We start from the raw sequence: 27,695 nt of genomic DNA on the forward strand, positions 1-27,695 counted from the left end.
CTTCTGTGTAGCAATCACTTGGAAAGCAGGTTCTGTATCATGAGATCAGGACAATCATACTTTCAAATGAATGCAGAATCTCCCTATGTGGTAGTTACTGTGGATTTTGTGAGGGTTTGCGTATGCAACTGAAACAGACCACTGCACTCTCATTTTCACCATGTGTCAATATTTGGCAGGGCACAGAGGAGCAGAGAAAGAAGTAGCATCTGAATAGGACTTGAATTTTAAAATGTTCTTTAATTTGTCTGAACAAACTGGCTTACTACTGTTTACCTCATCATGTAATGCACAGCAGATATCACTGACAGTTCTTGTTGAAACTTGCAAGGCATATTACACAATTTGATTCTACTTATGAGCTTGTTCTTCTGCACCTGTTGATAGAGCACCTGTTATGAAACAATGTATTGCTAACAGGTAGCATGATTTCATCTCTCTCAGATACAGTTTTGAACTATGACAAAACTGTATAGTAAGTAAAAGACAGCAGTAGATGCAGAGTATATACTTCATATGTTGACTGAAGATATTCCTGTTTAAAACTATGCTGATGATTCATAAATGGTTAGTTGGTGCCAAAGGTTGATTTCCTCCCTGTGCAAGTACTAGCTTCAACAGAGGGACTTTCTCCAGGACTGCAGTAGGGGAGCAGTGGGTTGCATTTCCTTTCCATGTCTACTCTGATAATGTTAATCAGTGCTGTATTAAAAGAAACAAACAAGATATGCTAGATATAAAGACGCATTTAGGCTCATGAGTAGTTTGACCCTGAGACTCTTGTACAAATACAGTGTGTATGATAATCTATGCCTAGAGAGTGATTAATGTGTTGAAACAGCATTGACACAGAATTGATGGCAAAACTGCCATATCATTCATCTATAACTGTATAAAAACATCTGTTTGGGAAGTCTATAATATAAACTCTGCAGGTTGGCAGGTTTGCTTTTAAACCTGCCCCTATGTAACCAACAAATGTTTTGTTAGCCCTGCAGGGCGTAGCACTCCAGGTTCTTGCGTGACAGCTATGTCCTCATCTTGGAGTAGCCTGAGGCATAGAAACTTATTAAGTTGTGTTTAATTTCTTTTATAAGAGATTCAGTGTATCAGTGTGAGCGATGGCCAGCAATTTAGTGAAACAGAATACCAAAGACTATTTTTATTTGTGTTTAAGAAAAGACTATTTCCTTTAGAGCTCTCTTTAACTATAGTTTGGTAATTTTTTTGTACTCTGGTAGAGTGAGCTCCAGGTAAGAGCTAGCCCTGCTATTCATTTCTGTAGTCTCAGAGACACAAAAACAAAGGGGTAGTTTTGATTGTTGCCCATGTGCTTTTATTTTGAATTGTGAGAAGGTTTTGATTGATTTCAAAATTCTAGATTTTAAGACACTCATCTAATTTTTTTGGCTGCCTGTCTTTATATATATTTAGATAACATGTCTGCCTGCTAAATAGGTGGGTGTTCTAAGCTACTTTCTTTCCTCCTGGCCCCCTGTCATGCCACTGGAAAGGAGGACAAGGGTACACAGTTCTCTATTCACCTCTTGGCCACTTCCAAGATACATCTTCAGTTGGACGTAGTAGTTCTACTTCATTCAAAATCTCTGTGAACTGATAAGTCCCTAATTCATATGCATATTTAAATTGAGATTATCTGAAACTGCCTTATTTTGAGTCTGATCATTGTTACATCTAGCTTAGTATTCTCTTCTCTGAGTGACACAAGTTCTCCAGGTTTTCAGACAGGGAACTCCAAACCCTACCTGGAGATGCCGAGGAACCTGGAACCATCTACTATGAGCTTTGACCCTTCCTTAAATTTGTATCAAGCCACTACTGGTATACATATTCTGCTGATCTTGCAGTGTTTTAATGCAACACACTACAATCACACTCTCCAGCCATATAAAGTAATGAGGCTACACACCTTCTTTAGAAAGAAAAATGATAACTGTTACTATCAGAATTTTAATAGTAACAAGGCAAAAGTGTCTTGGCAGCAGAGTGCAGCTGTATGTTATATGTTCTTTGTCTTAAGCTGAGCATAGACTTTTGAGGCATGCGATTCCCTTTGAAATAATCCCTTGCCTGATATTTATTTATTTATTTATTTATTAAAACATTTTTATGCCGCCCCATTCGCCGAAGCCTCGGGGCGGCTTACAACATTTGCATATTAATTTTGTGTGCTTTAATTAAAGATAGGTGGGCAAATTATTCCAGAGACAGTGGATTGCTGGTCTGCCCTCTGAGGGGTGCTGAAGAGCAATTGACTATGCTGTTTTCAATCTTCCCTAAAGGCTGGGCATATCCTATTGCTCATAGTTTATTAGAGCCAGAGGGTAACTGCAAATTCTCATCTCTTTGGCAGCAATATGTGCCTGCTGCCAAGTAATCATGCCACTTTAATACTGATGATTTGTATAGCTTGGGGAAAATGTTCCAGAGGTAATGCTGATTCTTACATCTTGCAAAGGCAAAGCTTAAGTGGGTTATGGAGACAATTAGGAGGTGTGTCAGGTTTTTCCCTGATTACTAAGAAACTAGTTTTTGTTTGTACCTTGCACCATGTTATTTCAAAAGCAACAAAACCAGATCTGACACTTCTATTGCTAGGATACGCCAATGGTTTTCTCTAATTTGTAGGTGGTGTAATTATTTAAAGGAGAGGTAGCTACATTCCTCTCAACAGGTTGGTTAGCTTGGCATAAATTATGTGTCCCTATTAATACTGAAGGAACGTGGTATAACTTTGGAATGCCCAAGGCATACAATAAACACCTCTTCTTTCAGCTTGGTTTTCACTGGACTTTTAAAATTTCTAAAGATGAGACAAAGTTAGCATATTATTGGCTTCCTTCTGTTTAGTATTTGCGTTCCTTTTGTAGTTTCAGGAGAAAGGCAATCTGAAAAAAGTCAGTTCTTTCTTAAGCTGCAAGAAGGGGTTTAGCATTCCTGGATAACTTTAAAAGATCCTTGCAAGGTGTTCTGAAGTCCCAAAACAAAGCTTATACTACTGTATGTCAAATTTCTTTATTTCCCTTCTCACTTTACTATTTTGAAGGGGTGGTCGTGGCATTTTGCAGTTAGGCTTAATCCAAGGCCACCTCTGGAATATTCTGTTTTCCTGCTAATGAAAATACTGCTGGAGATAGACCTATGCCCATGGAGGCCTCTGTGGTGGATGTTTGCCCCCACTGGTAGCCTCCAGCAGTGGAGAGAACCGTCTGCCCCATCCAACCTCTTCCCAGCTACTGCATCTAGAAATTAGGATTGATTTGCCTGTCAGTCTTTTAAATATAGGGAGATAAACTGTAAAGTGAGGATTCAGGAAGCTCACTAATCCGTGTTTGTAGTTTTTTATTTCATTAAAAAGGGGTTCAAACTGAAATAGGTTAGTGGACAAATCCTCAAACTAGCAGATGCCCAAGGGCCATTTCCATAACTTTTCTTGGAATATTAGATCCATGAGTGTTTGCCACCCTTCCTTTCATTATTTATTGTATACTGCAATAGCTTGCCATTTCACAAAATGTCAAAACTGGCTATCACAATTGAAGACCAATAAAACAATAAAGAATAGAAAATAAATAAAGGAATAGAAAATAAATAAGAAGCAGCTAAAACAAAGCTGTTATATGAATTATTCAAAACATAATCTCAATAGCAGGCACAGCATGAAAATACAGGAGAGCCAATAAATATGCAAGAAATTAAAAATAGCCCCTTATCTGAATGGCTTTCTAAAACATCCAATGCATCTGATTTGAAGCAATGTAGACATTTCAGAAACAGGGAACTAATTCCCAACCTATCTTAGTATGTCAGGAGAATAGCCAGTATTAAAGTGGCTATTCTCCTGACATTGACTTACTGCCAGTCAAGCTCCTTGTGTAGTTATAGTTAGCTGTTTCTCTGATAGTCTTGGCTGCATCAAAAATACTATCAGTTTAAGCTTCTCTCACTGACATTTCTGACAGGCCAAATCTTTGTATCTAAAATAATGCCACTCTGGTGTTTATGCAACTGTGTTTATAGCATAGTGATATTTCTAGAGCTTTTATCAGGTGAAGATGTTCTTCACATTTTAACAGCCTACTTGGTTAGTAGAAAGAATCAGAGCCTGTTAAAGGTTTTCCACAAAGAAATTAGTAGAATTTCTAATACATTATATATATATATATATATATATATATATATATATATATATATATAAAATGTATATAGTACACATTTTATTTAAAATCCATAAACAGGACATTATCTTCTGTCTTCTAAGTACATTGTAATGCAGTGCTCCTTAATGCTGCATTTAATTCATGAAATGCAGTTCATTAAAACCTAAAACAAGCAGGTGCATAGCCTGAGGGAGTTTTGTTGCATTTACACCATAGCTGAAATTACTTAAGTCTGTAAATAGCTGTTACATATGTGGAAATATTTCTAGGGTTGGGCTATGTTCCTTTAACTTTAACTCCTGGCCATATTTATCTGAAAGACTTCCTTTCTACTGGAATGACAAAACACAAACTTGACATACAATATTCTGTTCGGAATGTGGCTGAATTTTTAAATGAATAGGTAAAAATAAAACGGGGATATGCTTTGGGTACTTTTAGTCATTCCTCTTTTGTCTTAAGAAACTCTAGATAGGACTAAACTCGTATTAAACAGTGAGTTTAGTGAAATGATTGTCATCCAGATTTCAATACTGACATTATCAGCTGTTTTTTCTCATTATAAAATTCTATTCGTAGTGCAGGGATTGGCACTGTGGTACCCATGAGCACCAGTATGCTCCTGGACATCTTTCCTGATCCCTCTCTCTCTTACTTTTTAAAAATTCACAGATTTTCTTACCCACAGTTGGGATTTCTATAAAATAAGTTTCTGTTGATGCTGAACGCTATGACCTGGATCACGACACAAAAGTGGGAATCCAAGGAAATGTGCACCATTGTTAGGGCTAGGAAGTAAATAGAAGGGAAATTTGCATAACTGCTCTATTGCTTTCAGTTTACTTTGTAGCCATTATATTTGCATATATTTCTGCATTTGTTTGGAAGTGTCTGGGAATCACTGTAATTACAGCAGTAAATACTTGGAAAAGGAGCTGTGAAATGGTGGGGGGAGTTAAAATCTTTTTGGAGTAGCTGGAGACTGGAAACTCAAATCTTGAAAATATGGATGGGCACTATTTGATACTTAGAATGAAGAACTCTGTCGCTAAGGAGATATTGTCTGTCCCTCTTCCCCTTCTGGTGCACCTTCTTTTGCTGCTATTTTTTATCTTTTATTTGTGCTTTTCAATTGATAACTTGGCAGTTGGTTCCTGGCAACTGTGCACAAATTCTTGGCTTGTCAATATCCTACCTACTTCACTTACTGACTGTCTTTGGCAGCTGAAACAGATAAGGCAATTGAGCAGGTTAGAGTACACAGGAGACATCCATAAGTGCTTAAGAAAAGATGATGATGATGATGATGATGATGATGATACAAACAATTTACACCATTTTCAGTGGCTGAAAGCAAACAAGACTACAATTGTATTTTTTGAGGTATTGAAAGAAAGGCAAAGGAGGCAAATGAAAAGGAAAAATGATTGGAACTGGGAGTGAAGACAAGACAGGTTCTCCTGCTAAGGACAATCTGATATGTACCAGAGCTGGGGGTGGCGGGGGGGAGGACAAGCTACAGTAAGCATAACCTTGTATTTGGTGTACAGTGGTTCTTGAATAAACAACCAGCCCACTGTGGCTTATTTGGTGGATGGTTAGCTTGACATGTAAATGCACCCTGGAGATTGAAAGGAGTTGTTTGGTGTTGGGACTTTAGGCCTGCCCCTCACCTTGTGTTCATTCTTTTGGGAGTTTACTTGTCCAGTCTGTGATTGCAGCCATTTTCTGATTGTGTCTAGAACTGCTTATACTATTGTTAAAATTGTACATAGCTCAAAAAGCTTGCCTGCTGCTACTCTGTTCGCCCCAGCACATGCATGCATGCATAAAGGAAATCTTGCCATGGGTGTGTTAGAGTCTGTTTCTGTGTCATATGCATTGAGTCATACTCATAGCCACATAGTGATTTGGTGATGGACATGTGGGCAACTGCTCAGTAAAAAATGTGGAGTGAGTACATGGATCTTATGCTTGCTTCATGTTTATTGTATTAATATGGAAGGTACAGTTTTGTCTTCAGCTGATTTCAGTAATGCAGGCATGTATAAGATCATACTATAAACATACAAGTGACTTTCTTTGAAACAAGCTCCTTCCAAGTAATGAAACACTTGGAGGAATAAGAAGTGTTGCTAGCTGGATTGCATATTGGCTCATTTATTCATTCACAGGCCAGTTTTTGCTGCTACCAGTTCAAAGTCCCAGATAACAGCCATGATTATTATTTTGTTTTTGAGTTGATGCATGTTCTGTAAGATCATTGGGTGTTACTTGAAATGTGCAGGTTGAGTGAGCATCAGCTAGTCTGTCTTATAGCATAAAATAATGAGATGTTCATTGGATTATAGGTTTGGTAGATAAAATAGCAAGATTGCTAACTAACCTATATTATAAAAATGATTATGTGTTGTGGGCTCAGATTGCAGTAAAAAAAAGCATGAAAATACTAAGTTCCTACTTCTAGTATTTTCCTTGCATCTTATCACAGTGTAACTTGCTTTTTTAAAAAAGCAGTGCAGTCCTATTGCTACTAGACAGTGCCCAGATGGCCATAGGAGTTTTTGGCTTCACAACTATGGGGTTGGAAAATTGCTTTGACCTCATAGTTGGGCATGCTTGCTTAGATTCCATACTCCACCCCACAGCTGGTGTTGAAAGAACTGTCCCAAGTTGTCAGTATTGAATGCATGGATCTTAGATGGCAAATAGATGTATTTTTGCATTGTCCCCTCTTCTATCATTTCTTTTATGTGAGGAACATGTATCACAAAGTCTAAGAAAACCAAGTCCTATATAACAAGCACAGTGGTGAAGATGTCTGCAGTAACAGGGAGAGGGTAGTTATAACATAACTTTTTCATTATTCTGAATTATGAAGGTGCAATTGTACATCCAGAAAAAGGTCATCTGAGGGCTAAGCACATAAGAAAAAGGTCATATAAAAGCTGAACATTTAGCACAGAGTTCTTATTCTGTCATGTTATTTCCTGTAGGCCTGATTTACATGATGCATTTTCTGAGTTTAGGAGATTTACAGAGAATGAAATTAGACCCTTTAGGAATAGTGGGGAGCTGGGCAGGGCAGTTAATTCTGCAAAAATGAAGGCAAACAGGGATGGAAGCCCATGAACTGTACAAGGGATTTGTTGTAAGTACTAAAAGCTGTCCCAGGACGTCAGTGGTGGACAGGGTACAAAAGTTTTAAAGAAAGAAAAGAACTTGTGTGTGAAATTTCAGAACTGTTGTCTGTAATTCTTGGAAATTATTGGAGTACAGGTGCAGTGCTAGGAAATTGCAGTGGTTAGGAAAAAAGGGAAGCAAAAGGCAAGGGAGAAAGGGAAAGATACACCCAACTGAATGCAGAATTCCAGAGAATAGCTAGAAGAGACAAGAAGGCCTTCTTAAATGAACAGTGTAAAGAAATAGAAGAAAACAATAGAATATAAAAGACTTAGAGATCTCTTCAAGAAAATTGGAGATATGAAGGGAACGTTTCATGCAAAGATTATTTTTTATTTATCGATTTATATCCTGCCTTTTTCCTACAAAGGGCTCAAGGCAGCTTATCATCTCTCCTCCTCCAGCTTATCCCCACAACAACAACCCTGTGAGGTAGGTTGTGCTGAGAGTCTGTGACTGGCCCAAAGTCACCCAGTTGGCTCCATGGCTGAGTGGGGACTAGAATCCAGATCGCCTGAGTCCCAGTCCCATGCTCTTAAGCACTACACCACACTGGCTCTCCAGATGGGCATGATAAAGGACGAAAATGGCAGGGACCTAACAGAGGCAGAGGAGATTAAGAGGAGGTGGCAAGATTACACAAAAGAACTATATATGAAAGATCTTATGGTGATAACCATGATGGGATGGTCACTGACCTCAAGCCAGACATCCTGGAATGTGAAGTCAAAAGGGCCTTAGGAAGTCTGAGCCAACAACAAAGCTAGTGGAGGAGACAGTATTCCAGCCGAGCTATTCAAAATCATAAAAGACGATGCAGTTAAAAGTGCTACAGTACAGGCAGGGTTTCGAAGAGGCAGAGGAACTAGAGATCAAATTGCCAACATGCCGGATCATGGAGAAAGCTAGGGAGTTCCAGAAAAATATCTACTTCTGCTTCATTGACTGTGCTAAGGCCTTTGATTGTGTGGATCACAACACATTGTGGCAAGTTCTTAAAGAGGTGGGAGTACCAGACCATCTTATTTGTCTCTTGAGAAACCTGTATGCGGGTCAAGAAGCAACAGTGAGAACTGGACATGGAACTACTGATTGGTTCAAAATTGGGAAAGGAGTATGGCAAGGCTGTAGATAGTTGCCCTGCCTATTTAACTTATATGCCGAGCACATCATGCAAAAGGCTAGGCTGGATGAATCACAAGTCAAAATTAAGATTGCCGGGAGAAATATCAACAACCTCAGATATGCTGATAATACTACTCTAATGGCAGAAAGTGAAGAGGAACTAAAGAGCCTCTTGATGCGGGTGAAGGAGGAGAGCGCAAAAGTTGGCTTGAAACTCAACATTAAGAAAACTAAGATCATGGCATCTGGTCCTCTCACTTCCTGGGAAATAGATGGGAAAGAAATGGAGGTAGTGGCAGATTTTATTTTCTTGGACTCCAAGATCACTGCAGGTGGTGACTGCAGTCAAGAAATTGAAAGACACTTGCTCTTTGGGAGGAAAGCTATGGCAAATCTAGACAGCATACGAAAAAGCAGAGACATCACCCTGCTGCAAAAATTCGTATAGTCAAGCCTATGGTTTTCCCAGTTGCAATGTATGGCTGTAAAAGTTGGACCATAAGGAAAGCTGAGCATCGAAGAATTGAGGCCTTTGAATTGTGGTGCTGGAGGGGACTCCTGTGAGTCCCTTGGACTGTAAGGAGATCAAACCAGTCAGTCTTAGAGGAGATCAACTCTGACTGCTCTTTAGGAGGCCAGATACTGAAGATGAAACTCAAATACTTTGGACACCTAATGAGAAGGAAGGACCCCCTGGAGAAGAGCCTAATGCTGGGAACAATAGATGGCAAAAGAAGAAGGGGACGGCAGAGAATGAGGTGGCTAGATGGAGTCACTGAAGCAGTTGGTGTGAGCTTAGGTAAACTCCAGGGGATGGTGTAGGAAAGGAGAGCATGGAGGAATGTTGTCCATGGGGTCGTGATGGGTCGGGCATGACTTCATGACTAACATAAGTATCCTTCAAGAGAAGGATGTGGATATAGTAAATCTTGATTTCTTGCTAGATGAGAGACTATTCAAAAAGTGCTCATTAACAGTTAATCTGAACTGACAAAAAGATTCCTAGGTTTCTCTCTTGGGCCAAGTGTTTAACTTCTTTATATCTGACTCTGTATGGAGGAAATGCTCCTTAAATTTTCAGATGACAGCAGGGAGGGGTAGCTAGTATTACAGAAGACAAAAAGAGGGTTCAAGGTGATCGTGCCTGCTTAGAGAACTGGACTATAACAAAATGTATTTCAACAGAGTTATATGAGATCCTGCATTTAGAAAGGCAAATATTGGTATATAAAGTAAGCAACAGCTGGCTTGAAGATAGCACATTAAAAAAAGCAAGATTTCAGCAATACAGAGTAGTAAATAAAAGGGATAATGTAATTTTAGTCTGTTCAGATTATACTATTGGTCAGACCTCATATAGAGTACCATGTCAAGTTCCTGGTACCACAATTTAAGAATAATTTTGACAAAGTGGAATGTGTCAGTAAGACAAGTGAAAGATGAAAATGGTGAGCGGTCTGGAAGCAAAGTTCTATGAAGAAAGCTTGAAAGTGCTGGGTATACCGTATTTTTCGCTCTATAAGACGCACTTTTTTCCCCCTCAAAAGCAAGGGGAAATGTCTGTGTGTCTTATAGAGCGAATATGTGTGTGCAGTAAGTCTGTCAGATGTGCAGCATGGTGCGCCCGGGACATGTAAGACCACCGCTGGGACGCTGCTGACCCACCTGCACCACATGGCACCACCTGGCCGGCACGCACTCGGTGCATCCTGCTCCGCACCCCCCCCCAGCACACGTGAGAGCTGTGCCGCTCATGGGGAGGGGTGCGGAGCAGGAGCCGCAGGCTTTTATCCGCTGGCTGCCACGAAGAGACGGACTGCCCACCCCCAGCACCCGGGAAGACCTGCCACCGCCGGCGGGATGCTGTCGGCCCACCTGCACCACATGGCACCACCTGGCCGGCACGCGCTCGGCGCGGCCTTATTAGTGCTTGACCAGTTTAGAGCACATACAAGCGAAACTACAAAACAGTGCTTTAAAGAAGTGAAGACTCATCTAGCTGTAATTCCTGGAGGTCTTACCAGCCAGTTGCAACCTCTCGACGTTTCCATCAACAAACCATTCAAGGTCTTTATGCGAGGAGAGTGGAACAAGTGGATGGCTGCTGGTAATCACGATCTGACACCTACTGGACGAATGAAGAGGCCCACTATCACTCAAGTTTGCGAATGGGTGAAAACATCATGGCACTCAGTGAAGGAGGAAATCGTTGTACAGTCATTCAAAAAATGTGGAATTAGCAATGCTTTGGATGGAACCGAAGATGATATCTTATATGAAGACAGTGGAAAAACGTGATGTCAGTGATTGTGAGCAACAGAGCTTCATAAATTCTGACTCTAGCGATGATGAGTTCTATGGGTTCAACGAAAACTAGAAGAGTACTCGAACTTTAAAGTCTCTCTCTTGTTAATGACAGTGATGATGGTTCTTAATGCCTCTGTTGACTGCTGTTCACTTTACAAGGTTAAAATACAGTATTACTGTATTCTGTTACAGTTTATTAAATAGTTTAGTAAACCATTTGATTCAGAATATTTTTTCTTGTTTTCCTTCTCTAAAAACTAGGTGTGTCTTATAGAGCGAAAAATACGGTATTTATCCTGGATGATTTAGAGCCAATATGATGATGATGTTCAATTTTTTGAAAGGCTGCCACCACACAAGTGATGGAGCAAATTTATTGTCTGATAGTGGAGACGGCAGGACCTGAACTTGAGGGTTCAACTTACAAGGAAGCAAATTTCAACTAAACATTAGCAAGAACTTCCTAGGTGGTGGACTTCTAATGGAAGTTTAAAAACTGAGCCTGGATGTCCATCTGTCAGAGATGTTATACCAGAAGAGTTATTTCTTGCATTGTCATGAGGCTAGACCAGATGACCTTTGAGGTCCCTTTCAGATTTGTGATTCTACAATATATGTCAAGAATAGACAAATTGTGTGATAGCATTTGAGGCTTAATTCGGAAATTGAGATGTGTCATGCTTCTTCTAGATTGCAGAAGAAAGCCTGCAATTTATGATTTAAGTGTTTCTTCATGCCTTAAAGTGCAGATCAAATTAAAATTTTGCATGATTGAGTTATTAGGCAGCAGTGGAATGATGATGATTTAACATTTCTTTTAGAAAAACAGTTTTCTCCCTTGAATAGCTGATACTGCTCCTGTGGACAATGCAGATTCTGGTCAGTTCATCTTTAATCAAAATATCCTTCCCAAAATATTTAAAAGTCAGACTGTTCTCATGGATCCTAAGGTGCCTGTGTCTGCATCTGAGCATCTACATATTCTCAAATGCTGATTCCATCTGTAATGTCTGCCTGGATTTTGCTTGAGCATCCAGGAGGGATTAACTTTTGGTGCCCAAGAAGAGATATATTTGGAGCTTATAATTTTTATTTAAAACTATTCTAGCCTTTCTGAGAAATACTTTGAAATAAAATTTGTTGATGTTACTATTCTAATATTTTAATACCACTTTTTTTTTCAATTTTTCAGGCAAAACTTTTTAAACATGGCAAAAGAGAGGACGTTTTACCCTATGGTAAGATTCATCAAATTGTTATAAACATTCTAAATACAATGAACTTGATGCAGCCAGATATAAGCATCATGAAGTCCTGTTGACCTCAGTGGAATTAATTTTAATCATCTCCCCCTGATGGCTGGGGACCTGAGAATTTATTTATTTATTAGATTTATATCCCATCTTTTTTATTTAAAAAAAATTGGAGCAGCTTACACAATTCTCCATCTCTTAATCTTATCCCCACAAAAGCAACCCTGTGAGGTAGGTTAGGCTGAGAGCCTGACTGGCCCAAAGTCACCCTGTTGGCTCCATGGCTGACTTCAGACTAGAACCCAGATCACCTAAGTCCCAGTTCCACAGTCTTAGCCATTGCATTAGACGTGAGTTCTTGATAGGAGACTGTCCTATCTCCTTTTTGCTACAATCCGTAAAAGCTTGGATGGAGGATAGACGAGCCTTCAGAACAGCATGGCATGCAGTACAGGTGTGGTTGGGGTAGGGGAATCACTTCAAATTGAGTGAAGGCACATCTTCTGGTTGGACTTTGCCCAAGTTGTGGAAATTTCTCTTGGAATTCCCCGAGCCCCAATATAAATTTTTTTTAGGAGGCACAAGGGTCTACAGAGAGGAAAAGGGAACAGTACCCACGGGTATCAGGGGCCATGACAATGTTACTTAAAAATACTTCACTTTTTTCTATTCTTACAGTGGATTTGGATATATGCATGATACCCTGATTGCTTTATTATTTTTTCCGTGTGAATTGACCCATACCTCAGATTGAAGTAGGAGCAGATGAAGACAGGAACAGATGGAGTGATCACACTCTTCCCAGTCTGTGTCAATTTTACCTGTGTCTATTATCACTCATAAGTCTATTCCATCCCATTTCTGCATTAATCTGTTTCTAATCCTTCTTAAATATTCTAAAATTATATTTTAAGCATCTTGGAACTGAGCAGTACATCACAAAATTATAGAGAATAGTGAAATCAGAAGGATAATTGCATTCTGATGTGACCATTAGTCTTGGAGGTCCAGCTCTGGTCAGCTTGCATCAGAATTTGGAAAGAATGAGTTCTTCAAACCCTCCCCTGCCAATTATCAGGTGCTGAAGCCATATCCTCATTTTCCTGTAGCATTTTATTAGTAGCCAGTAACAACACTGACATTTACAGCCATGCACATTGCTATATGATTCATATGAACAGAGGAAACCTCTGCACTCTTTATATTATTTATTTATATAATAAACTGTTTCAGACCGTCCCTTACCGAAGTCTCAGGATGGTTTAACAGCAAGACAAAAAGTAAAACAAAACACAACATCCTAACTGATTTCTGACAATAAAACCCATATTAAAATAACAGTCATACCTTAAAATATTGGGAAAATAAAAGGGTTTAGCCTGGCACTGAAAAGAATAAAGTGATGGCGCCAGGCAAACTTCTCTGGAGAATGTATTCCACAGTTGGCATGACCACAGAGAAGGCCCTTCTCCAGGTAACCACCTTCCTAATCTTAAGGAAGGCTTCCGGAGAAGGACTCTGACCCAGATCTTAAGGGGAGGGCAGGTACATATGGAAGGAGACACTTCTTCAGGTAACCAGGTCCTAAGCTTTTTAGGGCTTTATAGGTCATCACCAGCACCTTAGATTGGGCCCGCACCTCAAATGGTAGCCAGTGTAGGTGGTAAGGGACCGGTGTTACATGTTCAAACCTGCCAGTCACTGTTAACAACCTGGCAGCTGTATTCTGAATCAGTTGAAGTATCCGGACTGTTTTCAAGGGCAGTCCTACTTAGAACGTGTTACAGTAGTCCAGCCGGGAAGTTACCAGTGCATGGGACAGTGTTGCTAGGCACTGCTCATCCAGATAGGGGTGCAGTTGATAAATCAGCTGAAGCTGAAGAAAAGCACTTCTCACCACAGCTGTCACTTGGGATTCCAGGGTCAGCGCCAGATCAAGGAGCGCTCCCAAATTGCACACCCTAAGCCTTTAGGGGGAGTGCAACCCCTTTTAGAACAGGGTTGGAAATACCTACCCAGGAGATTGAACTACCTACCAGCAGGACCTCCGTCTTGTCTGGATTAAGCCTCAGTTTATTGACCCTCATCCAGTGCATCATCCCAGCCAGACACTGGTTCAGGGCATCCACTGCCTCACCTGGATTAGATGTAAAAGAGAGGTAGAGCTGGATGTCATCAGCGTACTGATGACTCTGCAACCCAAACCTCCAGATGAGCTCTCCTAGCGGTTTTATGTAGATGTTAAAGAGCATGGGGGATAGAATAGAACCCTGTGGAACTCCATGGCAAAGCTGCCATGGCGCAGAGCCACAATCACGTAGAACAGAGATGGAGAACCTTTTAGAGGCTGAGTGCCCAAACTGCAACCCAAAACCTGCTTATTTATCACAAAGTACCAGCACTGCAATAAAACCTGAATACTGAGGTTTTAGTTAATTAAAAACAACTCACAGCCACTCCAAGCAAATCTATGTATATCCTTGGCAACGCACTGACCGGCCATGTGAAAGCTCAGACAAGATGTGGCTAATGAGTCACCTGGTACCACTACTCCTTTCCAAGCATGCACATGGCCCCTATGTCTGCTGTTATTTGATGCTTAGCTGCTAGGGCGATGCTGGGGTGACTTTGCTCATGTGCCAACAGAGAGGGCTCTGTGTGCCCACTGCAGCATTCGTGGCGTAGGTTCACCACCACTGCCCTAGCACAACCTTCTGGAATCAACCACCCACCTAGGAGTGGAACCATCACAAAGCAGTGCTTCCAACCCCCAACCTGGCCAGCCTATCCAGAAGGATACCGCTGAGAGGTCCAGGAGAGCCAACAGGGACACACTTCCCTGTCCCTCTCCCTGCACAGGTCATCATACAGGGCGACCAAGGTCTGTCCCATAACCAAGCCTGAAATCAGACTGATATATTACTATTTCCTTTTTACACTTTAGCTATAAAAATGTTTCCTTATATTTATAAATTATCTAGAAGTTGGAAATATTTCTGTATTTAAGCTCCAGTAAACTTTTTAAAGCTATGATGTATGAAACAGAACAAGCTCCCCATCAACTTTTAAAATCATTCTTTATTCTGGAAAAATGAACAGTGCATGGGGGAACTATGCAGGATTACCGGTTCGTCTATTAATAAAGTAGCCCTAGGGACATTCTTTTACATACTTGAGCATTGCTTCAGGTGATAAATATAATCAGTCTTTCGTCTTTCATTCTTTGGACCTTAATAGTAATATTTTCATCTCAAGTATCTTTTAATTCCCTAATTTTACTCTATGAGCATTCCTAGACAAAAAGGAACGTTATGTTCATTAGTAACGATTTACAACATAATTTGCATGTATTAATACATGCATATTCTGGGTTTATATCACAATAAGCATAAAGAAATTTTAATATGAATAAACTGTTTAATTAGAAGATCCCAAAATAATTTATAACTTAGATCCTTCAGAATTGGTCACCCTTTTGCAGATAACAAAGGAAGTTGTGGTTGTCCAGAAAATTTACTGAAGTTAGTTTATGTTTAAGCCTGCTATCATATGGTATAAGTTTACTAAACTCAAGACTGCAAACTGCCTATTGTAGCAAGTTTTCTGGAAGAGATTGGGAAATCTTTTATTTTAACTACACATTGAATTTTACTAATAGATCTTTTGGGTCAGTCCTAATTGGGTTCAAAACTTCTTAGACTGCACGTGATAAATAGATCTAGAGTTAGAAGCTGAATGTATAGTCAGTGTTGTGTCCAGGTTTAAACATACTTGGAATAGACAGCCTGAACTTAATGGGACTTAGGTTGGTTATGACTAATTTATCCAATTGACTTCAGTGGGTCTACTTCAGGCATGAGTAAGGAGCTTGCAGACAGAGGGCTTCTAGTGCTGCCAATGGAAGCATTATGCAGCTGTTCCATTCCCCCACCCCCATAACTTGGATGATCTGTGGTAAGAACAAAAAGGAAAGAAAGGGTAAGAAAACGCAGGAGGGTCACAGTGGAAAGTGATGCCATTGCTCCCTCATGAAAGACTGTGAGTGAGGCAGGGTGACAGTATAGTGAAGGCCTGTTTTGGAAGCAGTCTAGGTCTGGATACCACTTACTATATTTTAGCAGAATGTTTTATTCATACCATGCATAGAAAATAAAACAGAATGTACAATTAGGGTACTCTTTATCATAAAGAAATTTGTCCCTTACAGCTTCTACTGTACTTGAATGCCTTGACAACTGCAAGCTGTCTGAAACCAACCAAACGCTTCTTCGCAAGTTGGGAGTGAAACTCGTTCAGCGACTTGGCCTGGCATTTCTTAAGCCAAAGGTGGCAAAATGGAGGTTTGTTCTTCTCAAACTCATGTTTTAACTTGCCTTCTTTCTTTTCATTGGGCTAACCTGAACTCTAAAATCTATCACTACTTGACGTGTATGAGTAATAGATTACCAGTTATTCATTTGGTGACAAGAAATTCTGGTTTAGGTATAGTGGTATGGAAACCTTTGTATTCTATAATATAAGCAACTTCTTCCTTGTCATACTTTTGTATTATATTTCTAGTATGGCATTTTTCATATGTTGTTCTGCACTTAAATACTCCTTCTAAGGATAGACTTAGGTTTACATTGGTACCAAAATAAAATCCTAAATGGCAGCCAAGAAATTAAAAGACGCTTTCTCCTGGGGAGGAAAGCTATGGCAAATCTAGTATGTATGCCACCTTTTCTGCTTCCATTGCCTCCTCACAATGCCATCTGGCAGAGCTCTTTAGGGTGGTACAGAGGCTGGTTCATCCAGGCCCAAAAAAAGATCTTGTGCCACTCTCGACAGCCTGCTGTGATGACTTCGCCAAGCATTCCAGGGAGAAAATTGCTCAGATTTGTCACAAGCTGGACTCCACTAGTGACTCAGAACTTTCGGGGGAGGTGCCAATGTTGCCGTCTGGTCCACAATTGATGGATGAATTTCAGTTGCTGCGGCCTGATGTGGACAAGGTGCTTGGACAAGTACATCCTACCACCTGCTTACTGGACCCTTGCCCATCTTGGCTACTCAAGAAAGCCAAGGACAGGATAGGGACCTGGATCCTGGAGGTTGTCAACACCTCTTCCTGGCAAATAGATGGGGAAGAAATGGAGGTAGTGACAGATTTTATTTTCCTCCAAGATCACTGCAGACGGGGACTGCAGCCAAAAAATTAAAAGACGCTTGCTCCTGGGGAGGAAAGCTATGGCAAATCTAGACAGCATACTAAAAAGCAGAGACATCACCCTGCCAACAAAAGTGCGTATAGTCAAGGCTATGGTTTTCCCAGTTGCAATGTATGGCTGTGAAAGCTGGACCATAAGGAAGGCTGAGCGCCGAAGGATTGAGGCCTTTGAATTGTGGTGCTGGAGGAGACTTCTGCGAGTCCCTTGGACTGCAAGGCAATCAAACCGCTCAGTCCTAGAGGAGATCGACCCTAACTGCTCTTTAGAAGAGCAGATACTGAAGCTGAAACTCAAATACTTTGGCCACCTAATGAGAAGGAAGGACTCCCTGGAGAAGAGTCTAATGCTGGGAACAATAGATGGCAAAAGAAGGGGACGGCAGAGGATGAGGTGGCTAGATGGAGTCACTGAGGCAGTTGGTGTGAGCTTAGGTGGACTCTGGGAGATGGTGGAGGATAGGAAGGGCTGGAGAAGTGTTGTCCATGGGGTCGCGATGGGTCGGACACGACTTCGCGACTAACAACAACCCCTCCACTGTTTTTTGTTTTCCCAGAGAAAAGTGCAAGACTTATTTTCATATACTGGAAAATGTGTTTTATACATCAAGAATGTTTTGAAAACAATCCACATAACGTCCAGCAAAACTCTGTACCTATTAAAATATTGTAAACATATGATTGTTTTTCTAGGTATCAGCGAGGTTTCCGATCTTTAGCTGCAAATCTGCAGCTTTCTGCTGATGATTCTGCTGCACAGAAAGCAGAAAATGCAACTGTTGTTGCAGAAGAGGAGGAAGAGGAATATGACATTCCAGGAGAGGTTGAAAATGTTGTAGGTATGTTTGGTGCAGATAGGAAGCAATGTAAGAGTTCACACTGTGACCTGTGCAACTTGTGAATTTAATTTCCCTGTTTGCTTTTAATGCTGATTTATAGAAGTGTACAGTTGGAAGAGGCCATTGGATCTAACCCCCTGCTTAATGCAGGACTGAGGCTCCCATCCATATTCTAACCAGACCTGATGCTGCTTAGCTTCCAAGACTAAACAGGATCAAGCACTGCAGGCTATATAGAAGCATTTGAGCTAGGAAACAAGAATGCAAATTATTTCAGCAAAGATGTGTTTAACTTTTTTAGGAAAAATATATTGTCAGCTAGATAGTATTGACTTCTGGTTCTCCCTGCCCCAAACGTCCCTGTAGTGAATGGCTAGATGATGTTGTTTTCTAATCTGAAAAATAGGACTATATTATGACCTCCATTTTAAAGTAATCTGGGATCCAAAGATTTTTAAAACCACGGCTTCACATGTGTATAATGATAACATTTTCAACAGGAGAGGAGTCATTTTTTGTTGATTGTAGCACATAGAAATTCTTTTAAATCTTGCAAAACTTAATGAGACTTAAATATTTGATTATATGGCTGAATGGTGCAGCTAACAATAATTCCAACCTTATGTACTTAATTTTCAGAGATTGATATGTACATTTTCCCTTTTTTTTAAGACCAGTATAAGACTGAAGTTGCTTTGACTGCTATGAGTCAGGGAAATTGTAGGTTGGAATGGTGTATTCTATGCTTGCTGCACAGTACTACATTTATTAGAGTGCCTTCTGGGATAGCAGTTTTAAAACTGCTATAAGCTGTTAATGTAGGAGTAGTCATAGTTGTCTTAAGAGTACCTATGCTGGTAAAAACCTGTGCACATACAACATTTTAAAATAGGTAAAGGTATTTAAAGCAGGAGTATGCATTTTGGTTCCTTACAGGTACTTTGGATTTTAACTTCCATCATCCCTGATGGTTTGTTAGGTTGTCTGGGTCTGAAGGGAGTTTTGTTCCAAGCCATCCAGAGGGTACTTGAGTGCCTATCTCATATTTATCCTCAATAAACAAGTTGCTCTAATGTCATACTAGCAAAGTCCAAGGACTACTGTGCACTAAACGCTTTCAAGACTGTAATAGTCTTCTGCTCATTGTTTTGTTGCTTAGAGTACTTTTCATAGCACTCTGCTTCTACAGAAAATTAATCTGCTCTTACTTTCCTTTGGGTTAGTATGTTTCTTATGGGCTAATAATGTATGGCAGATATTCACAGATGTATTATGTTAAAAAAATATTCAAGCCAAAAGCAGGAGAAAAACTAGCCCTATAGCTCCATTTCTTTGAATAGTGCCAGCAGTAGAATGCAGGCACCAAAGTGTATGTAGAATTAACTATCACAGTAAGTTAATTTACACTCACTTAAAAACAAGTTGCAAGAAAGCAAGTTACTACTGGAACTGAGGAGGATAGCTACTCTTACTGCTTAAATTTTAGTGCAAACAAGCCCTTGGGGGGCTTGGATTTAACATAAGCTGCCATGTCCGAAGAATAATTTAACAGGGATGACAGGAGACAGACTGTAATGAAGCCATCAAAAGGACCTTGAATCAGCTAGTGCTATCATTGTGGACAATTGCTGTGCTCACACTATTGATCCAAGTTGATGGCCAACTGATATCTCCATTATATGAATTTTGCTGTACCAAAGCAATTTCTAACTGATGGTTGTTGCTCATAACGTCACTTTCAGGTTGTTGCACCACCCTTCCCCAGTTCCTGCACCGTTATGAATTTTCTTTCATTATAAAATTGTGTCCATTTAAAAAAATTTGAGTTCACTCTCAATTGTTCACTCTCTCCAGTGAAAACCAAATTCAAAACGCCCTATACTTTCTTCCCAGTGCTATCCTGACAAGCATGGGATTATCCCATATCATTCTCTTAATACAACTAATGAGGTGCTGAGAGAAAGCAGTTACCTTGCCCTGGGGAAGGGGCCTGATCTAGAAAAGGTCTGTGATAAAGATATGTTTAAAGATAATATCCTAGATGTTTGGTAATCTTAATTAACTTATTGTGAATTGTACATTGAAGCATATGTTTTCACAGAGCAATTGCTGATTGGATTGAAAGACAAGGACACCATTGTCAGATGGTCTGCTGCAAAGGGGTGGGTATCCTTAAATGATTTTGTCTTTACAAGCTTAATCTGTAAATATCTCCAACTAGAAATTTGAAGCTACAGAGCTGAGTGGTTATTTCGAATTTACACGTGAAACTTGATACCAGCTCTTTCTCCATTACACTTTTCTCTAGGCTCTTCAGCTTACAGTCCTATCTGCTATACGAAGCTTCAGCTGTTTTGGGGACTCATCTTATTCTTAAGCATAGGGAACAACCACATTAGGCCAACTAATTGTAGAGTGAACATTATTTTATTGTTTTTTATATTGATCTCTATGTGTCTTTGAAAGAAAACAAGCTCCAACTTGAAATACTTGCTTTTTATTTCAGGGCTGCTCTTTGTTTTAGTATTCAAGAAAGCTGTGGCTGTAAAAAGTAAAGAATGCGATAACAATCAAATCATTATTCCATGTAGATTAGAATTTTCCACCTCAGAGGTGGGCAGCAGATGGCCTGCAGACTACATATAGCCTTTGCTGCCCTCTGTTGCACCCAACATTTAAATTACTGTAAAAAAGCACATGTAGTATTACACAGTGGTACAAACATCAATTTAGCTTGCTTACAAGCTAAATTTGGTAGTTGTAGAATGCCAAAAGAGTTAAGTTTAGATTGTAAACAAGCTAAGTTTAAACCTTACAGTCCTGTGTCGTTTCATGGAATGGTTTGATGGCAATATTTTTTAAAACCTCATGAGGGGAATCTCCCACAGCTGCCCACTCCTAGTCTACATTGTCTATCAGTGGTACTCCAGGGTTAACAGACAAGAGTCTTTTCTAGCTTTACTAGGAGAAGCCAGGGATTGAAGCTGGGTTATTTTCCATGCAGAAGCGGGCCTCCCACTTCTCACATCATATGGGCACTGGCTGAATGAAGGGTTGCATGGATAGCATGGAATTTTAACTGGCTGCCAGTACTGATTCCTTTAAATGGTTTGAGGATGGCCTATGATGGAAGGCATGCGAGATGCAGGGAGGCCTCTGAAGAAAGGAGAATGCTGAGTCTACAAAAGGAAGAGAAATACCTGAAAGGATTTTAAAGTGTTTTCATTGACCAGGCAAGAGTGATGGTTCAGGAAGATCTCTGTTTTGAAAATCTTAGTTGCAGTCAAAGTGTGGAGTCTGGTAAGCTCAGTGGAAAGCAAGTATTCTGGAGTAGGGGAAGATCTTTGTGACCAGCCAGATTTTACCACCTATCCCATAAATAGGTAATGAAGGGGAAATAAATATTTTATTTATATATATATTTATTAGATTTATAGTCTGCCTTGTACTTTTTTAAAAGAACTCAAGGCAGCTTACATAATTCTGCTGCTGCTCTCAGTCTTATCTCCACAACAACAACCCTGGATGGTCGGTTGGGCTGAGAGTCTGTGACTGGCCCAAAGTCATCCTGTTGGCTACGTGGCTGAGCGATGATTAGAACTCGGATTGCCTCAGTCCCACACTCTTAGCTACTACACCACACCAGCTCTCTAGAATGCTCCAGAAACTAGAATGCTGCAAATGGCTAAGTGTTCCTTTTTAATTGAGACCTTCATAGCCATCTTGATGTAATACTCCAAACAACATAGCACACTTGTCTACCTCACTGTTGGTCTGTGGTGTAATAAAACAGAATTGGCTGGATGCAGTGTAGAACCTGACTGGAGAGATTTAGTGAGTGCTCATGGGGGATGAAGGACCATTTGGACATAGAGAGCACCTATTTACATGTTTCTGTAAACAAGGCAGTGAAGTGTTTCAGATTGAAAAGAAATAAATACTCTGCTTAAGGAGTTAAGGGCTGGCACCATAAGGAGTAGAGCAAGGAGAGTGCTAGAAAAGGATGATGATATTTCCGTGATTGAAATGAGCAAGAGTGAGCACTAATTGCCCAAATTCAAGGGCACTCCTAGACTTCAAATCAAGGAGTACAAAGGGCTTTGAACCCAGTATACATGGGCAAGGCCTAGTGCAGAGACACCAAAGCTGATACTAACTAGCACCACCAAGAGCAAACTCAGTTTCCAAGCACTCTGGTTCTTTGGGAATGATCAGCATAGGATTCTGCTGGGATCTTTTGTGCTGGAAATCTGTGCAGCCTCCTACAGGTTTCAGTATTGCTCAGCATGTTGCATGCAACCTGGTTGTTAAAGCAGCATTACAATGACCCAGTAACATTGTGGCTCCTTTGTGAGTCTTCCTCTCTTTCACCTTTCAAGAATGCAGTTTGTTATTTTGGTAAAAAACAGAGTAAAGGATTTATTAGGGGTTCAGGTAAAATACTACAGAATGGGGAAAAGATTAGTTGGATTCTGATCAGACAACAATAAGCAGTGGGAAATCATTGGCAAAACATACACAAAAGGGAAAAATACAGTCTAGTCAGCATAACCCTGTACAAGCTGCCTGTCTGACTTCTTGAAGACCCACTGTGCCCATGCTAAGTTCTCCTGGTGCCTGTATCAGGTCTTCTCTCCATTTTGGTTAGGAAAGAAGGCATATCTCAGTGCCTGTACTAGAGAAAGCTGGGATAAGGCTCTCCCCTGATAGAAGGAAAAACACCCTCTGGTTTCCTTATTCAGTATAATATATTTATTTTGGTTCCTTTTCTCTTGCCTGGATGGAGATTACACAAGAACTTCTTGTTTTTGATCTGCTGCTTGTCTGGTAATGGCTCCAACTCTGAAATTCTAAGAGATTCCTCATTGTTTAGGCACCTGGACAGTTTACTATTGAATGGCACATGGACAGTTTACTGTTGAGTGCATTTGGCCTTGAGATGACCTCAGCCAGGCCATCCATATTGTAATGCTAACATCCAGGTAGACTGAGCTTTATCTTTAGCAAAGAGCTGCAGGTGATTGTAAAAGGGAGGTTTCTGTCATTTGGACCTGAGTAGGATAGAATCAACTTAGTGGCTGAGTGAGCCACTCCAGGTTCAAGGTGACGAAGGACAGCCTTCCCCAGCCTGATCCCTTCCAGCTAATTTGAGCTACATTTCTCATCAGGCATAATCAATGCCTATAGTCAATTGGGAATTGTTGTTTAAAACATCTGGAGGGCACCAGGTTGTGGAAAGCTCTGGCAGAACAAAAGTATCAATGTTTTGACTCTGGAATTAAAAATGTCTCAAAGAAATTCTTTGCTACATCGTGGAGGTAAGGCCTGCTGATTAGAGTATTACTCTAATATATATCTGGGTATTTTAGCAGCATTGCTAGTATTGCCAGTTCATGTGCACTGTTGAATCAAAGCCTTTATAAACTGTTGTTACTCTTTGCAGGATTGGTAGACTGACAGGAAGACTACCAAAAGAGCTAGCTGATGATGTGGTCGGGTCTGTTTTAGACTGTTTCAGGTAATACAGTGCACTGTATGAAGAATGTACCTTATTTTTCATGCAACCTGTAGCTATAACCAGCACTGCTATAGAAAGATACAATATATTAAAAACTCTGCAGGTATTACTATGCAGAGACATTAAAGAGAGTAAGTTTTGGAAATTATCCTGTAGAGCAACAAGTTTTTTTAAAATGGAAAAGAGTCCAGGAATGATATAAGCAGCAAATACCATTAGGGAAAGTAACCTGTCTTTTACTGCTGGATTACCTGTTTCTCTGTAATTAAAGATGCATGCTTGTCATTGTATAAATAATCTGACATAATAAATTAATATTTGGCTTAAGAATATAACCCATGAGCCATGCTGGATCAGACCAATGATCCATCTCGGTCAGATGTCTCTTCACACAGTGCCTGACCAGCTGCTCATGAGTGCCCATACGCAGCGCATGAGTGTAACAGCACTCTCCCACCCATGTTTCCTTGCAACTGGTGTGCATAAGCATACTGCTGCTAATACTGGAGGTAGCATATAGCCATCTGGACAAATAGCCATTGATAGCTGTATTCTCCAGAATGTTTCCAATCCTAATTTAAAGCCATTCAATATAATGGCCTTTGCTTCAGGTAGTGAAAATTAATTCCATAGTTTAACTATCTGCTGTATGAAGAAGTGCTTCTTTTTCTCTGTCCTGACTTGCCCACCAATCTGCTTCATAGGATGCTCCCAGGTTCTAATATTATGAGAGGATGAGAAAGATGCCTCTTGTTTTCACTTTCTCCATATTATGCAGAATGTTGTACCTTTATTGAGTATTCCCTTATCTGCCCTTTTAAAAGATAAACAACATGAACTGTTGTAACCTTCCTTATACAGGAGGTGCTTCCGACCTTTGATAATTTTAGTTGCTCCTCTTTGAACTTTTTCCAACTTAATTTTCTAGGTGTGGTGATCTGGACTCCACATGTATTCCAATAGTAGTTGCACCACAGAATTGTTTAAGGAGAGCTTGATCCTGGAAGGTTTTTCAGTTCCTTTTCCAATTGTGTCTAAAACAGAACTTGCCTTTTTTGAAAGAGAAATTTTACCACTAGGGTGACATGTTCAAGGTTCTGTTCATTACAACTCAAGATTACTTCTTGATCAGCCACTACTAGTTCAGATTCCATCAGCTTATACTTGGAGTTGGAACTTTCTGCCCCAGTGTGCCTCACTCTATACTTTTTTGCATTAAACCCCATTTGCCATTTTGATGCCCATGCTTCCAGATGGGAGTGGTCTGTTTGGGACACCTCACAATCCCTTTTTAATTTTCTTAAATGATTTTGTGTCATCACTAAACAGCTTGCTCTCTTGCTAAAGGAATTATGATTTCTGATGAATTATATTTTCTCTTAGAATTTAATACTTGTAAACATTTTAGCATACAATGGTACCTTGTACTTCAAATGACTCTTAACTTTGATCAGTCCAGAGTTCAAATGTTAAAGTCGAGATAAAATTACTCCAAAGTTCAAATGATGCTTCTATGTTTTAACTGCACATGAAGTTAAAAAACGTGGTCACAGAGTAAACATCATCTGTTGTGTACCCAAGTCATCTCTCACTGTGAAACTTCTCTTGTGTAACTCTCCTGTGTTTTCAGTGGGTGCATTTTTGTGCTTTTTCAGTGCTTTTTTTGTGCTTTATTTTTTGGTTATATATATATATAGCCACTCGTCACTAAAGTACAGTAAATGCACTAACATAACATTATTAACGTAAATTCTAATACAATGGTGCCTCATACATCGAAATTAATTCATTTCAGGAGGCTGTACTTGCTGTTTAAGTTTACTGAAATGGGTATTGTTTAGGGTCTGGGAATGGATTAATTCACTTTCAGTTATTTCTAAGGGAGAAAATTGATTTGGTCTTTGAACGATTCACAGTTCAAACAGCACCCTGAAACAAATTAAGTTTGAAGAATGAGGCACCACTGTATATTGTCATGCTTCTCCAGGTGTTCCAGAGAGGGGAGCTACTGATTTCCCTGACTTTTCAAATTGCTTTTTTTTGTGCATTTACTGCAGTTATTTTGGTTCCTTGAAAGTTCTAAAAAATACGATTTTTTTTTAAAAAAACTGGAAAACAGATGCATATTTAATGGCTAGCAGGTATGAAGGGAAATATATGCAATCCTGTAAGTATGTTGGCACTGTTGCATATTATGTAATGTTTGTATTTTACAATATAGGTTATTCCCTGCTATAGATTGTTTGCAGCCCTTTTTTGGAAACCATCCAGAGACTTTTAGTATTGGATGGCATATAACAACTTTAAATAAATAAATAAAAAGACTGTGTCAATGCCTAGTTGTTTCTTTGTGGATTAAGATGACTTCAAACTTACTTTAATGCTTGCTTTTCGGTAGGGTATAAAGATTGCTTTGTTTTTACAAGCTGGGCATTCATTTTTTCAATACATTATTCTTCAAATTAAACTTGTAAAAAGGGAGGTGGGACAGAAGCAGTAGAATCTATCATTTATTTAGGCTGTGTGTAGTGTAGGGTGTGTTGGTTGGCTACCACACATTGTGTAATCCTTCCTAAACACTTCAATAAGTTTCAAGAAAATTGGACTTACTTTTTTGCTTCGCTGCTGCACAATTTTAGAACATAATGTAATAGAGCCTTTTGTCATTCTTGGCAAAAAGGTATGATGAACAAGATGAAAATCAAAACTCAGAAAAAGCAGCTTAAATTCAATCCTGTTTTCTAAAATTATAGTTTCCAGGAAACTGATAATGCTTGGCATGGTGGATGTTTGGCCCTAGCTGAATTAGGAAGAAGAGGGTTGTTACTTCCCTCCCGACTCTCAGATGGTAAGTATCTTGTAATTTGACTAAGTTCCATGCATATTGCTTAGCAAGAATGAATAGCATGTTGAATACTTATCAAATTTATGAAAAATTTAGATGCTTCTAATAGTGTTTGGTTTTGGGAATATTTTAAATGCTAATGCATATTGATGCCTGAGGTGCATTGGAGGAAATACAAATGAGGGCCTTTTCAGTTATTATACTTGGATATTCCCTCCCTTGAGAGTGTGTCCCATCCCTTAAGTATGTCACTGAGAATGGACAAACATTCACTTTTTTGGGTGATTTATCGTCCAGCAGTTGGTTTCCTGTAGATATGCTATCTTTGTTCTTAGCATGTCGTGAGTGGAGCTGGCTGAGCCAGGGGTCAGACTAGATAGCTCGGGAGGCCCCTTCTGACTTGCTGTATTTCTATGCTTCTATGTAACTTTTATGTTGTATTTTAATGTTTTAATTTGTATTTTAGTTAAATACAATTAATTGATTAATTTTAATTAATTTTCTTTATTGCCTCGAGCAATATTCTGCTGAAGAGGCAGGATATAAAAGATTATGATAACAGATTATTGTGATAAAATATAGTAGAAATTGTGTTCAGCATTATTCACCCCTTGCTTCATTTGGCAGCCTAGCTATGATCCTGTTTGGACAGTGATCGTCTGGTTTCAATGATCTATGCTCTGGTAATCCCCTAAACTAGATTACTGAGAAACATTCTGTGTGGGGCTGCCCTTGAAGACTGTTCAAGAACCGTGGCTTGTGCACAATCCAGCATCCAGGCTAATAACAGTACTAGTATAACACTAATTCAGGCTCACCCACATTGCTCACTCTGGGCAATGGTCAACTCATCTATATATTCTGCAAGTTTCACTATAAACTGACATGCTCAGTACCTCAGAGCAGATTGCAGTACAGTTATCCTTCAGATTTTGCACTTCTCCTAATTTTGTGATATAGTTCCTGACTCAAAAAACATAATGCAATGCATTTACTCATGCATATATGAGGATAAAATATGTTCAGTAATGTGTACATTTGAAATACATCTAAGTGCACATTTTGTGGGAATATGCATTCAAAGAATCATTTTCAAACATGTAATATGAGTGTTTTCACAGATTCTTTTTTAAGCATAACATTGAAATAGAATGGATTGGACTTAACTGATGTGAAATTGATTTGGATCAGAAATAGACTCATTCATCCATTAGTAGCTAAACATTACATAGTGCACA

At 39.6% G+C, this 27,695-nt stretch overlaps 1 protein-coding gene across 4 annotated transcripts in view; it reads left to right on the top strand.

Moving 5' to 3' along the window:
- The window catches only part of TBCD (tubulin folding cofactor D), a 165,535-nt gene that overhangs the window by 23,908 nt on the left and 113,932 nt on the right, over positions 1-27,695 (top strand). For all 4 annotated transcript variants that reach the window (XR_006416959.1, XM_044453694.1, XM_044453693.1 and 1 more), the window contains 6 exons: positions 11,989-12,034; positions 16,257-16,389; positions 17,949-18,094; positions 20,196-20,256; positions 23,538-23,612; positions 26,366-26,460. Coding sequence is in view for 3 of the 4 variants with exons in the window: in XM_044453694.1 (XP_044309629.1) it covers positions 11,989-12,034; positions 16,257-16,389; positions 17,949-18,094; positions 20,196-20,256; positions 23,538-23,612; positions 26,366-26,460 (556 nt within the window). In the remaining variant the exon portion in view is untranslated. The remainder of the gene's footprint in view (positions 1-11,988; positions 12,035-16,256; positions 16,390-17,948; positions 18,095-20,195; positions 20,257-23,537; positions 23,613-26,365; positions 26,461-27,695) is intronic.

This window comes from Varanus komodoensis, unplaced genomic scaffold (genome assembly GCF_004798865.1).
Source record: "Varanus komodoensis strain SLA01 unplaced genomic scaffold, ASM479886v1 scaffold7_1, whole genome shotgun sequence".
Taxonomy (NCBI): domain Eukaryota; kingdom Metazoa; phylum Chordata; class Lepidosauria; order Squamata; family Varanidae; genus Varanus; species Varanus komodoensis.